The sequence below is a fragment of the Mirounga angustirostris genome, unplaced genomic scaffold (genome assembly GCF_029215605.1).
Source record: "Mirounga angustirostris isolate CCGP_5_RB_7025 unplaced genomic scaffold, mMirAng1.0.hap1 SCAF_4, whole genome shotgun sequence".
Taxonomy (NCBI): domain Eukaryota; kingdom Metazoa; phylum Chordata; class Mammalia; order Carnivora; family Phocidae; genus Mirounga; species Mirounga angustirostris.
The window spans coordinates 126,171,595-126,186,583 of record NW_026991712.1 but is presented as its reverse complement, the minus strand read 5'-3'; the positions used below and the strand labels follow the sequence as shown (position 1 = coordinate 126,186,583).

Sequence of the window (14,989 nt, the reverse complement as noted above, 5' to 3'; positions counted from 1 at the left end):
CATTACTGGTTATTGGCCTATTCAGGTTGTCAATTTCTTCCTGGTTCAGCCTTGGCAGCTTATAGTTTCCAGGAAGGCCTCCATTTCATCCAGATTGCTCAGTTTATTGGCATATAGTTATTGATAATAATTTGTAATAATTGTTTCTATTTCCTTGGTGTTAGTTTTGATCTCTCCCCTTTCATTCACAATTTTATTAATTTGGGTCCTTTCTCTTTTCTTTTGGATAAGTCTGGCCAGTGGTTTATCGATCTTATTAATTCTTTCAAAGAACCAACTTCTAGTTTCGTTGATCTGATCTACTGTGTTTCTGGTTTCTAATTCATTGATCTCTGCTCTAATTTTAATTTTTCTCTTCTAATGCGTGGCTTAGGCGTCATTTGTTGCTTTTTCTCTAGTTCCTTAAGGTGTAGAGTTAGTTGGTGAATTCGGGATTTTTCTATTTTTTTGAGTGAGGCTTGGATGGCTATGTGTTTCTCCCTTAGGACCGCCTTTGCAGTATCCCATAGATTTTGGACCGATGTGTTTTCGTTCTCATTGATTTCCATGAATTGTTTAAGTTCTTCTTTGATTTCCTGGTTGACCCAAACATTCTTGACCAGAGTGGTCTTTAGCTTCCAAGTGTTTGAATTTCTGCCAATTTTTTTCTTGTGATTGAGTTCCAGTTTTAGAGCATTGTGGTCTGAGACTATGCAGGGAATAATCTCAATCTTTTGGTATCGGTTGAGACCTGATTTGTGACCCAGTATATGGTCTATTCTGGAGAAAGTTCCATGTGCGCTCGAGAAGAATGCGTATTCTGTTGTTTTAGGGTAGAATGTTCTGTAAATATCTATGAGGTCCATCTGGTCCAGTGTATCATTCAAAGCTCTTGTTTCCTTGTTGATTTTCTGCTTAGATGATCTGTCCATTGCTGAGAGTGGAGTATTGAGGTCTCCTACAATTAACGTATTGTTATCAATATGACTCTTTATTTTGGTTAACAGTTGGCTTGTGTAGATGGCTGCTCCCATGTTGGGGGCATAGATATTTACAATTGTTAGATCTTCTTGTTGGATAGACCCTTTAAGAATGATATAGTGTCCTTCTGTGTCTTTTATTACAGACTTTAGTTTAAAATCTAATTTGTCTGGGGGCGCCTGGGTGGCTCAGTCATTAAGCATCTGCCTTCGGCTCAGGTCATGATCCCAGGGTCCTGGGATCGAGCCCTGCATCGGGCTCCCTGCTCGGCGGGAAGCCTGCTTCTCCCTCTCCCACTCCCCCTGCTTGTGTTCCCTCTCTCGCTGTGTCTCTCTCTGTCAAATAAATAAAATCTTTAAAAAAAAAAAATCTAATTTGTCTGGTATAAGAATTGCTACCCCAGCTTTCTTTTGAGGTCTGCTGGCATGGAAGATGGATCTCCATCTCTTCACTTTCAGTCTGGATGTATCTTTAAGTTCAAAATGAGTCTCTTGTAGACAGCATATGGATGGGTCCTGTCTTTTTATCCAATCCGCAACCCTGTGCAGGTTTAGGGGAGCATTTAGGCCATTCATGTTGAGAGTGATTATTGAAAGATGTGAATTAATTGTTATTGTGTTGCCTGTGAAGACGTTGTTTTTATAAGTTGTCCCTGTAAATTTCTGTTGTATATCACTCTTGGGGTCTTTCTCCTTTTATAGAACCCCCCTTAATATTTCTTGCAGGGCCGGCTTAGTGGTCACATATTCTTTCAGTTTCTGCCGGTTGTGGAAACTCTGCATCTCTCCATCCATTCTAAATGAAAGCCTTGCCGGATAAAGTATTCTTGGCTGCCTGTTCTTCTCATTTAGTCTTGCCAATCCTTTCTGGCTTGCCAGGTCTCTGTGGATAGGTCTGATGTTATTCTGATGTTCCTCCCTCTGTACGTAAGGAATCTCTTTCTCCAACTGCCCTTAAGATGGTTTCCTTGGTTCTAAGATTTGCAAGTTTCACTATTACATGCCGGGGTGTTGGCCTGTTTTCCTTGATCTTAGGAGGGGTCCTCTCTGCCTCTAGGACTCAAATGTTTGTTTCATTCCCCAGATTAGGGAAGTTCTCAGCTACGATTTGCTCAAATACATCTTCTAGTCTTCTCTCTCTCTCCACTCCCTCCGGGATTCCAATTATTCTGACATTGGAACGCTTCATGGTGTCACTTATTTCTCTGATTCTATTTTCATGGATTCTGAGTTGTTTTTCCCTGGCCTCCTCTTTTCCCTCTTTATCTATTATATTGTCTTCCAGGTCACTTATTCGCTCTTCTGCCTCAGTTACCCTAGCTGTTAGATTATCTAGATTGGATTGGATCTCATTGATAGCATTTTTAAGTTCTGCCAATTCACCTTTTATTTCTGCCCTTAGAGACTCTATGTTGCCATTAATTGATTTGTCCATTCTAGCCATTGTCTTCACAATTGCTAGCCTGAATTCCATCTCCGACATCTTGGTTATATTTGCATCCATTTGTGAATTGGCAGCATAAGTCATAATCTCTGAGTCTTTTCTATTTTGGGGGCTCCTCCTCCTAGTCATTCTGTTGATGGGTGTTTGAGGGAATGTATAGAGTCCAAATTATTGACCAGAACCCAAGCAAGATGCACCTGTTTTCTTGGGACCTTAGGTTTGCTGGCCTCTTGTTTTCCCAGCCTGTCTTCTGGGGCCTGCTGCGCTGTTAGTCAGGCAACCCTGTTTGGGCGGAGTTGCCCTGCGCCCCTGTGGCAGGGGATGGGCTCAGCGGGAATCAGTTTTTGGGGCTTTTGTTTTCTGACGGCTTTCCCTGGCAGCTTTCCACGTCTCTTCTGCGAATCAGAGCAGAAAAGACCACTTCCAACCTTCTGCCTCACAGCAGAGACATCGCAGTCTGTTCTTCAGTGAGCTCTCCAGGCCACACTGTCTCCATTTCTGCCATGCTGCTATAAACTGCAGTGTCCTGGGTTGTGCGCCCCTCCGCGGCGCTCCCAGTCCTGCCTCCAGGTTGGGGCACATCTCTACCCTTTGTGCTTCTAAAACCACCAGCCGCTCCCAGTTCGCCGGGCGACCCCGCAGCTCCGGGTTTCTGCCCCGGGGGCTGCCCTAGAGTCCTTTCCCTGTCACTACCGGTCTGCTCGTCTGTGCCTGTTCGCAGCTGTTGCTCACTGGCGGTGTAGGATCCCCACGGCCAGGCACCCTCCCGCTGCCATTTATCCTCCGATATCTGCCCGCGAAATCACGGCTCCCTGCTTTGTACCTCAAAACCAACTGCCTGTGATATTCCTTTTGTAGAGATCCAGATCTTCTTACATCTCAGGCTGGTTTCATGGGTGCTCAGAGTGGTCTGGTAGATATCCAGCTCAATTCCGGGGACCGGTTGAAATAGGGTCCCCTACTCCTCCGCCATCTTTCCCCTAGCTCTGGGAATCAGCATTGTTAATAAATTCTAAAAAGGAAATAAGCTAGTTACCTCAAACCAAAGTAAGTGTGGATAAAATTTATAAGTAAATAATAAAACAGTAAACTATAAAAATAACTGCTTGATTTTTTCTGGAAATAACTGATTTTTGTTTGAAATACTCTTTGTGTATTTTTGAGCAAACAAAGGCTTAAAATAATTAGGGTCTTATGACTCCTAACTGAATATAATCAGATTTATTTCTTCAGGTAGGAATTACATGGGTTGTTTTACCAGGAATAGGATTTATATAAATAACTTAAAAATATAAAAGATGACAAAATACTGTCACAAAAGAGATTTTGAAGTAACTTTTGTCGATCTTAATTTTAGGTCCAGAGTGTAAATTCTTGTCATAGCTGTGCTTGCGGCAATTCTAACTCCTGGGACAAAGCAGATGAAGATGATATTAAACTTGTTAATATTCCTGTGACCACTCCTGAGAACTTATACTTGATGGGTAGGAATAACATAAAAAAGTTTTAAGATACTATACTCACATTTAATGTGAAACTAAAGAATGATGAATTATTTTAAGGAAAGCAACATAATTTTAAAATGTTCTTGTATGTATTGAATCTAGTGTACATAACAAAACCTATTATATTAGTTTCTGGAGGATGCTCTAACAAATTACCACAAACTTGGTCATTTAAACAGCAGAAATGGGGGCGCCTGGGTGGCTCAGTCAGTTAAGCGTCTGCCTTCGGCTCAGGTCATGATCCCAGGGTCCCAGGATCGAGCCCCGCATCGGGCTCCCTGCTCAGCGGGGAGCCTGCTTCTCCCTCTCCCTCTGCCTGCCTCTCTGCGTACTTGTTCTCTCTCTCTATCTCTCTGTCAAATAAATAAATAAAATCTTAAAATAAATAAATAAATAAATAAATAAATAAATAAAATAAAAAAATAAACAACAGAAATGTATTCTGTCAGAGTTTTGGAGGCCAGAAGACCAAAATCATCACTGGGCTGGAAGCAAGGTATCATTAGAGCTATGCTTCCTCTGGAGGCTTAGGGGAATATCTGTTATTTACCCTTCTGAGCTTCTGATGGCTTCTGGCTTGTAGCCATGTGACTCCAATCTCTACCTTGCATCATCACCTCCTCTCTGTGTACCAAATCTCCCTCTGCTTCTTACTGGGACAGTTGTGATTGGATTTAGGGTCCACCAAATAATCTAGAATAATCTCCCCATGTTAAATTCCTTAATTTAATCACATCTGCAAAGACCCCTTTTCTTTGTAAGGTAATATTTACAGGTTCCAGAGACTAGGACCTGACATCTTTGGGTGGCCATTATTCAATCTGCTACACTCATCTAACCTGATTCGTTGATTCTTTTTTTTTCTTTTTAAAGATTTACTTACTTATTTTAGAGAGAGAGAAAGCAGTGGGAGGGATAGAGGGAGAGGGAGAAAGAACCTCAAACAGACTCTGCACTAAGTGCAGAGCCTGATGCAGGACTTGATCTCATGACCCTGAGGTCATGACCTGAGCCAAAACCAAAAGTCAGATGCCTAACTGACTGAGTTACCCAGGCACCTCTATTTATTTTTATTTTAAGTAGGTTCCATGCCCAACCTGGGGTTTGAACTCATGACCCTGAGATCAAGAGTTGCATGCTTTACCAACTGAGCCAACCAGTCACCCCCAAATCAAGTAGCTTTTAAAAATCTTTTTCTTTTATATGTCTAGAAAAATTGAAGTTTTGAAATATTTTCGTTTTGTTTGAAATACATAATTATTTTGGTAAGACTTTTTTTTTACTTGGAGAAAAAGAAGCACATATTCACCTTTTTTTCCCCCCATAAAAGCTGTCTAGCTGAGGGGATTTGGAATTTCTACTTGGACTGTAACTCTTGATGGGTTTTCCAACAGTCTTGTAGAATTTTAACTGACTGAACAATTTATCCATCCAAATCAACAAGTTGGTATCATGTAGTTTAAGAAACCTTTTGTTGGGGGCGCCTGGGTGGCTCAGTTGGTTAAGCGACTGCCTTTGGCTCAGGTCATGATCCTGGAGTCCCGGGATCAAGTCCCGCATCGGGCTTCCTGCTCAGCAGGGAGTCTGCTTCTCCCTCTGATCCTCCCCCATCTCATGCTCTCTCTCTGTCTCATTCTCTCTCTCAAATAAAGAAATAAAATCTTTAAAAAAAAAAAAAAAGAAACCTTTTGTTGGTAAAAAAGATGGGAAAACTTTATTCTATGGGGCGCCTGGCTGGCTCAGTCGGTTAAGCATCTGCCTTTGGCTTAGGTCATGATCCCAGCATCCTGGAATCGAGCTCCACATTGGGCTCCCTGCGCAGCGGGAAGCCTGCTTCTCACCACCACGCCCCCCCCAGCTTGTGTTCCTGCTCTTGCTATCTCTCTCTCTGTCAAATAAATAAGTAAAATCTTAAAAAAAAACCAAAAAACCATATTGGTTATTTCTCTCTGATTTTTGGTTGACTGGAACTATAGACCTAGAATATATTGGGAAATTATAATTCTGTTATGAAATGAGGTGAACATAAAATTATTCTTTAGTGCCAAAATTATAGTCAGACCGTGCCATTGTTGATAACTATATGAGAAAGACGCCAGCCCATAATAATTTTCTTTTGGCATTGGTTTTTCTTATTTACAACTGTTCTGTTCTTAATTCATAGGTATGGAATTGTTTGAAGAGGCGTTGCGTCGATGGGAGCAAGCTCTCACCTTTCGAAATAGACAGGCTGAAGATGAAGCCTGTAGTTCCATTAAATTGGGTGCAGGAGACGCCATTGCCGAAGAAAGTGTAGATGTAAGATTTATCTGAGAATGGCCTTTATAATATTGGAAGAGTTGAACAATGTTTAATGTTGATTCAGTGTACTTGCTTTTGTGGCATTTAATACAACTGTTTCTTTTCTTTTTTTTTTTTGTCTCCCTTGGGATTATGTGGGTGTATGTCTTATTGGGCTTTTTCTGTTCCGTGAATTATTAAATCCCATATTTGCAATTCATAATCAAGTTCCCTGATTTTCCAAGAATATGTAGAATTAAGCTAATATGATTTTTTTTTTTAAGATTTTATTTATTTATTTGACAGAGAGAGAGATAGCGAGAGAGGGAACACAAGCAGGGGGAGTGTGAGCAGGAGAAGCAGTCTTCCTGCTGAGCAGGGAGCCCGATGTGGGGCTTGATCCCAGGACCCTGGGATCATGACCTGAGCCGAAGGCAGACGCTTAACGACTGAGCCACCCAGGCGCCCCAAGCTAATATGATTTCTAAAAGGATTTTTTTTAAAAGTCTGTTTTATACTTTATGTTTAATTAAGTGCCATTATATTCATAAAAGTCACATAGAGTTTGAACTGGACTGGTACTTACTGATCATCTTGGCTAGTGATTCTCAAATTTGAGCATGCATCAGAATCATCTGAAAGGCTTGTTAAAACAGACTTGGGTTTCTAATTCAGTGGCTGGGGTAGGTCCTGAGAATTTGTGTTTCTAGCAACTTCCCGGATGATACTGATGCTGCTGGTCAGGGATCTTATTTTGAGAACACCTGATCAGGGCCCACCCTTAAGTTTACAGATAGAGAAGCTGAATCCCTAAGAACTGAGGTGACCTGGCCAAAGGCCCAGCTAGAACCCAGTGCTGTCACCACCCAACAGTCGTTGCGCATCATCCCACACTTTCTCTGCCTTTCATTTAAGAGTGAAAGGTATTGAGGATTTTAGTGTTCGAATCTAATATTTGCTGTGTGTACTTTTTCTCTCCTTGTAGGATATTATTAGTACTGAATTTATCCATAAACTTGAAGCTCTGCTGCAAAGAGCATATCGTCTCCAAGAGGAGTTTGAAGCTACCCTGGGGGCATCTGATTCTAATTCCCTTGTTAATGATATCGGTAAGATGGTATTTTATATGGTTTTTATGAAATGTGTGAAAATTTTCTTTTATATTCTTGGAATCATTTGCTTAAGGGTATTAATATGATTACATATTTTTTAGAAAATAGTAAGAGAAAAAGGTTCTATCATATTTACTGGTTTTTTTCTTTCAGTTTTTTTTTTTCTAGAGTGAACTGAATGCCCTTAAGATTTAATGTCAAATGCTTACCATAGGTAGGATTGGGACTTTGTTTTAAAATTATATTCTAAGGGAAGGAATCCCAGTCCAAGTGTTGGAGAGAGGAAGAAAATAAACAATAATATAAAAATGGGACAGAGACACATCTCAAAAATATGCATGTAGTTCATGGCATACATTTAAAATATTTTAAGTAATTCTATTTCTTGACCCCATTTTAACTGCAGGCTAGATTTTCATATCAGCCCTCAGGACATGCATTATTATATACCATTTTATTTTATATTTTCAAGAGAAAAGAACTTAGGAAAAGACTTCTTGAGTGACGTCTTCAAAGGGATGAATGATTAAAATTGCTTCCTTGAATTCTGTAAATGTTCCAAAGAATGAAGACAAAATTACATTGCATCTCTTTTTGGTAAAAATACATACTTTTTAGGTTTGAGGGGAATTGTTATTTAGGTAAAAGATTTCATTTGTATTAGAATTAAGAATTACTGTGTAGGGGTGCCTGGCTGGCTCAGTTGGAGGAGCGTGTGACTCTTTAGGGTCATGAGTTTGAGCCCCCTGTCGGGTATAGAGATTACTAAAAAAAAACTTAAAAGAATTATTGTCTATATGTCATAGTGTTATATGAAGCCTCTTTGTATTATTTTGCTCTTTGCTTTTTCATACTGTATTGTCAACAAAATTATTCATTAGGCTTGAGTATTTTTTAATAGTTTCTCTGTTCTTACCATAGATGGCATAATGTTTTGACATGTGGAGGTTACAGGGCAGAAAAAAAGTAGACAGTATTCATGTCAACAAATAGAATTTTTCAAAGCCTTCTTTTTATATTTATAGTTCTTTCTACACAGTTTCTTTTATAACTTACTATAATGACATTTAGAAAGGACAGAGAGAAGGAATTTTAAAAGAATTCAAGTGTAACAATGGAATGGAACAACTGGAAAAAGATAGGAAAGTAGTTAAGTGGCAAGGAAAACCACAGAGAAAAAGGAGTAAGAAAAAATTATAAGTATAAGGAGGGGAGAGGAAAAGGGCCCCAAGGCTTAATGTCTAATTCTAGGAATGGAGGCTTTGCCCTCACTGTTCTAATAGTCTGCCTACAATTTCTTTCCAGCCTCATGGTAAGGATCATGTAGGGGTGTAGTTCTTGTATTTGTTACTCTTGTAATGTGCATCTCAGATTTGACTCTGTTTAGTATGCCCAAAGTTTCTTTTTTCCACTGACCATGGAGGTTGGCAAAGTCCATCTCTGATTTTTTTTTAGGTTATCAGGTTATAAAGATTTCTTTTTTTTTTTTTTAAGATTTTATTTATTTATTTGACAGAGAGAGACACAGCGAGAGAGGGAACACAAGCAGGGGGAGTGGGAGAGGGAGAAGCAGGCTCCCCGCAGAGCAGGGAGCCCGATGCAGGACTCGATCCCAGGACCCTGGGATCATGACCTGAGCTGAAGGCAGTCGCTTAACCAACTGAGCCACCCAGGCGCCCCTATATTACTGGGAGGCAACTTATGGCTAATAGTCATAAGTAAAGATGTTAATAAATAACTTCAGAGGTTCAGGAGTGAATTTAAACCAAGTATTGATCTTATTTCAGTGAATACTTCACTGTTTTGGAATTTATTTTGTCTTATTTGATGAAATTATATATTTTTTTCTCTTAAGAAAGGTTTTCAAGGTTAGAAGATTCCTCAGCAGTCATCTAATTTATCTCCTTTCCCCTCTGTCCTGTACTTAATAACTAACACCTGCCATTGCTTGCATGTTACCATGTGCGGGGCCCTTTGCTGAGCATTTACATACATTGTAGTTTCTTCTTTCCCTGAGGTACTACACTGAGTGAAAATTATCTCACTTAATCTTCACAACAACTTAATATAAATATAGTGATCATCCTCATTTTTTAGATGGGGAAAGAGGAAAGGCGATAGTAACTTCCCTAGAGTTGCATGGCTATTAAATGACAGAACCCATATTTGGACCCAGGCAGGCTAACTTCAGAGTTCATATTCCGAACCACCACACTAGATTGCCTCACTACCTTCCTTGAATGGGATGACTGACTGTGAACTCTGTGAGTAGAGTATGCCTACTGGCAAAGTTCCCTTTAGGAGATGTAATCGTGGAGCAGGCAGCCTGGAAACCCCACAGCTGCTAAAGAAAGGAAACATTTCTTGTGGTAGTAAGTAATTTATTTATTTATTTGTTTGTTTGTTTTTATTTTTTTAAGATTTTATTTATTTATTTGAGAGAGAGAATGAGCATGAGCAGGGGGAGGAGCAGAGGGAAAGGGAGAAGCAGACTCCCTGCTAAGCAGGGAGCCTGACTAGGGGGCTCGATCCCAGGACCGTGAGATCATGACCCGAGCTGAAGGCAGACGCTTAACCGACTGAGCCACCCAGGCGCCCCAGTATTTATTTATTAAAAAGATTTTATTTATTGGGGCGCCTGGGTGGCTCAGTCGTTAAGCATCTGCCTTCGGCTCGGGTCATGATCCCAGGGTCCTGGGATCGAGCCCCGTGTCGGGCTCCCTGCTCTGCGGGAAGCCTGCTTCTCCCTCCCTGCTTCTCCCTCTCCCACTCCTCCTGCTTGTGTTCCCTCTCTCACTGTGTCTCTCTCTGTCAAATAAATAAATAAAAATCTTTAAAAAAAAAAAAAGATTTTTATTTATTTATTTATTTGAGAGAGAGAGAGAGAGAGAGGGCGTGTAGATGCATGAATGGGATGGGGGAAGGGCAGAGGGGAAGGGAGAGGAAGAGAAAAGAATCCCAAGCAGACTCCATGCTGAGTGAAGAGCCCAAAATGGGGCTTGATCTCATGACCCTGAGATCATGGCCTGAGCTGAAACCAAGAGTTGGACACTTAACTGAGCCATTTGGGCGTCCCTGTGGTGGTATTTATTTAATGTGGATCTTCCTTTCCTTAAAAAATTTTTCCTTCTTCCATATGTGTGTGAGGATCTGAGATTAACTCTTGCATCTTTCTTCCTCTCTCAGGCCCCCTAGGCACTCTAGACATATTCACTCATTTTGTAGAAGGAAGTTATCAAGGTTTAATCCAAGGACAAAAGAAGAGAGCTACTATTCTTACCTGAGGGAAATAGTGCCAGCTGAATTTAAAGTTTCTATTTATTTATTTAGTAATCTCTACATCCAATGTGGGTCTCGACTTCATGACCCTGAGATCAAGAGTTGCATGCTCTTCCAGGGGCCCCAGTAGCAGCTGAATTTAGTGTAGTATTTTAATGATTACTCTAATGGATTACCCTTTGGCCTGTATCTCCATAATAACTGAAAGCAGAGAGTCCAGATTCACACTAACTGGGTTCAAATCCTGGCTTCAGCATTTATGAGCTGTGTGATTATATAACTTGTCTAAACTTCAGCCTCCTTATCTGAGAAATGGGCATATAATACCTATTTTCAAAATAATTATGAGGATTAAATGAAATAATACATATAAAGTGCTAGGTACAGGGTAACAGTGTTTATTGGGTTGGAATTTGGAACTTCTCTGGGACACTCAGGAAGGCTGTGGGTTTTTTGATGTTCTTATTTTACCTTATTCCTATATTTGCTAATTTCGAGGTATTCTTTAAAATTTCTTGGGTGCCTGGCAGGTTCAGTTGGTAGGATGTGTGACTCTTGATCTCAAGGTTGTGAGTTCAGGTGCCATGTTGGGTGTGGAGATTACTTAAAAATAAAATCTTTAAAAAAATAAAAAAATAAAAATATAATTTCTTGTCCACTGATAACATCTTCCTGCTGTCCAGTGATGCTATAATTTTTTCCATTAATTTTTTTTCTGTCATATTTTTAAAGATTTTATTTATTTATTTGACAGAGAGAGAGAGAACACAAGTAGGCAGAGTGGCAGGCAGAGGGAGAGGGAGAAGCAGGCTGTCCACCGAGCAGGGAGCCCAATGTGGGGCTTGATCCCAGGACCCTAGGATCATGACCTGAGCCGAAGGTAGCTGTTTAACTGACTGAGCCACCCTGGTGCTCCTTTTCTGTCATTTTCAGTGGGCCTTTGGGAAGAAGGAGAAGTAAATGCCTATGCTCTACTATCTTGAAGTAGAAATTCTGGCCATTACAATCAGAGCCCAAGGACTACATTAACTTTCAAACATCGCTAATGTTGAGCTTATAGTTACTAAAACTTGTAAGTTCTTTGTTATTGTTAGATTTGTTGTTAAGCTATATAGTCCCTCATTTATTCTTGTGCAGTTGTTTTGGACCCAAGTTTTAGGTATTACATTTATTATTCTTACTAGATTGTTACTTCTGAGTCATCATTCCGAATTGTTAAGATCATTTAGATTTTGATTTGATATCCCTTTCATCTATCAGTCTCTAGTTTGGTCAGTTTGGTCTAGTTGGTCATCAGTGCTCTCATCGAAACCATTAACACAAAATATTTAAAGGAAAGCTTGTTACCTTGTACTCACGACACTTCTGACGCCAAGTGTATGTTTCCCATATGAAGCAATTCTCCAGTTCTCTTTAGACATCAACTGGATGTCCTACAGTTTAATTCAGTTATGACACTAACTTTCCAGAGTTTACACAGACCCCACAGATGAAGGGCTCTGCCTCACAAGACTGCCCTCTACTCACATGCCAATTACAAGTCCAGGTTCCCCAGACTTCTGACGAACCATCAGTAAATCAGGAGTTCTGCAGTTCCCTCCTTAAGTTTGACAGTTTGCTAGAATAGCTCACAGAACTTAGGGAAACACTTTACTTACTATCACCAGTTTATTATAAAAGGTACTAACTCAGGAACAAATGGAAGAGATGCATAGGACAAGGTATGGGGAATAGGCCTAGGGCTTTTATGCCCTCTCCAGGTGCACAAGCCTCCCAATACTTTTTTTTTTTAAAGATTTTATTTATTTATTTGACAGAGAGAGACACAGTGAGAGAGGGAACACAAGCTGGGGGAGTGGGAGAGGGAGAAGCAGGCTTCCTGCGGAGCAGGGAGCTCAATGCGGTGCTCGATCCCAGGACCCTGGGATCACGATCTGAGCCACCCAGGTGCCCCAAGCCTCTCAGTACTTTGATGTGTTCTCTAACCTGGCAGCTCTCTGAACCCTAGTTTAGGGTTTTTATGGAGACTCCCATTATGGAGGCATGATTGATTAAATCATTGACCATTGCTGATTAATGTGATCCTCAGCTCTTTTCCCCTCAGGGATTGGGTTTGGAGCTGAAAATTCCAGCCTTCTAGTTGTATGGTTGGTCCCTTAGCAACCATCCCCCACCTCCAGAAGTCACTCATTAGCATAAATTCTGGTATGGTTGTGATAGATTATTATGAATAACAAAGATGCTCCCCTCACCCCCATCACTTAGGAGATCCTAAGAGTTTTAGGAGCTCTTTGTCAGGAATTGGGATTGAATATATGTTATCATGTCACAATATCACATCTTAAAGTGGGCAAAGCCAGAGTCAGGGATCTGAGGTACGATACTTTCAAGTTGCCTTATGTCACTAAGAATTATCAAGACACTTTGTTGTTCAACCAGCAATAAATTCAACGGATTCTACTTTAACATTTTTTCATCTTGATCACAAAAAGATCATGGAATACTTATTTATATATCATGCCAAAATGAGTGTGTATTTATATACTTAACCATTAATTTAGGAAAATGTAAATTTTTTTTTTTTTAAAGAGACTAATATGGGGACGCCTGGTGGCTCAGTCGGTTAAGCATCCGATTTTGGCTTAGGTCATGATCTCAGGGTTGTGAATTGAGCCTGCTTAAGATTCTCTCTCTCCCTCTCCCTGTACCCCTCCTCCTACTCCCCCTCTAAAAAAAAAAGGCTAATATCAATGCACATTTTTTGGGAAATATTGCTGATACTGAGCTATTTTGTAGGCGAGTTTTGCCATTAAGTCTTTTTTTTTTTTAAGATTTTTATTTATTTATTTGAGAGAGAGAATGAGAGAGAGAGAGCATGAGAGGGGGAGAGGGTTAGAGGGAGAAGCAGACTCCCTGCTGAGCAGGGAGCCCAATGTGGGACTCAGTCCCAGGACTCTAGGATCATGACCTGAGCCTAAGGCAGTCGCCTAACCAACTGAGCCACCCTGGCACCCCTTCTATTTTTTTTTAATGATTTTATTTATTTATTTGAGAGAGAGAATGAGAGAGAGAGGCCATTAAGTCTTTATAGCTGGTTTTATACTCGCTTGTAAATCATCTTAGTTTTAGAAGTCACATGTGTCAGGTTTTATTGACTACATAGAACCTCAGCAAAACTTATTTCACTAATTTGGAGTTCAAAATATAAACAGGGACTCTATTTAATTTTACATCTGCACTATCTATAGTAGTCTGCCAAGTTAACACTGTAGACAAGATTACGAGGAGGACAGTTTAAATCCTCCTCAGCACGATTCTTTCAGTATGTTTAGCGTTTCTCTTTTTAGATAACAGTGTTAATTAAAAGTGAATTAAGTCTATTCTCTTTTTTAAAGATAGCAGATCCAAAAACTTTTGAGTTGTTGGTATTATGAGTTCCTTGGTTACTTTAGGTAGGTGAAGTTAATAACGATTGAAAAAATACATAGTATGATTCTAGCATTGGATTATGATAATGGTTGCACAACTCTATACATTTACTAAAACTCATTGAATTGTACATTTATTTATCTATTTAAAGATTTTATTTGAGAGAGAGAGAGCACAAGCAGGGGGAGGGGCAGAGGGACAAGCAGACTCTCCGCTGAGTGTGGAGCCTGATCCCAGGACCCTGAGATTTGATCTGAGCCAAGGTCAGATGCTTCATTGACTGATCCAGCCAGGAACCCCTGAATTTTACATTTAGAAAGGGGGAGATTTATGGTATGTAGATTATACATCAGTAAAGCTATTAAAAATACGGTATGGTTGGGGTGCCTGGGTGGTTCAGTCGGTTAAGCGTCTGCCTGCGGCTCAGATCGTGATCCCAGCGTCCTGGGATTGAGCCCCACATCAGGCTCCCTGCTCCGAAGAGAACCTGCTTCTCCCTCTCCAGCTACCCCTGGCCCTGCTTGTGCTCCCTCTCTCGCTGTCTCACTCTGTCAAATAAATAAATAAAATCTTTAAAAAAAAATACAGTATGGTTGTTTTAAGCTAATTTTTTTTTAAAGATTTTATGTATTTGACAGACAGGATGTGCACAAACAGGGGGAGTGGCAGAGGGAGAGGTAGAAGCAGGCTTTTCTCCGAGCGGCGAGCCCAATGTGGGACTCAATCCCAGGACCCTGGGATCTATGACTGGAGCCGGAGGCAGATGCTTAACTGACTGAGCCACCCAGGCGCCCCTTTTTAAAGCTAATTTTAAGTAAGTTTTCATGAATTTGAATTAGTTCAAAACATCACTTTATACTCAAAATTTTAAATAATGCAAATCCCAAAAACTTTTTAAAAATTCAGGAATCACTTAGTTTCAAAGCTTTGGGCCTGGTGAATTATAAACTGTTTGCTGTAGGTGGTGTCACTTCAGCTGGT

The 14,989-nt window shown here is 40.3% G+C and overlaps 1 protein-coding gene across 4 annotated transcripts in view; it reads left to right on the top strand.

The window, feature by feature from the left end:
* MIGA1 (mitoguardin 1) overlaps window positions 1-14,989 on the top strand; it is a 101,818-nt gene that overhangs the window by 26,397 nt on the left and 60,432 nt on the right. For all 4 annotated transcript variants that reach the window (XM_064588952.1, XM_064588954.1, XM_064588951.1 and 1 more), the window contains exons 5-7: window positions 3,761-3,887; window positions 6,073-6,206; window positions 7,174-7,297. In XM_064588952.1, the coding sequence (XP_064445022.1) occupies window positions 3,761-3,887; window positions 6,073-6,206; window positions 7,174-7,297 (385 nt within the window). The remainder of the gene's footprint in view (window positions 1-3,760; window positions 3,888-6,072; window positions 6,207-7,173; window positions 7,298-14,989) is intronic.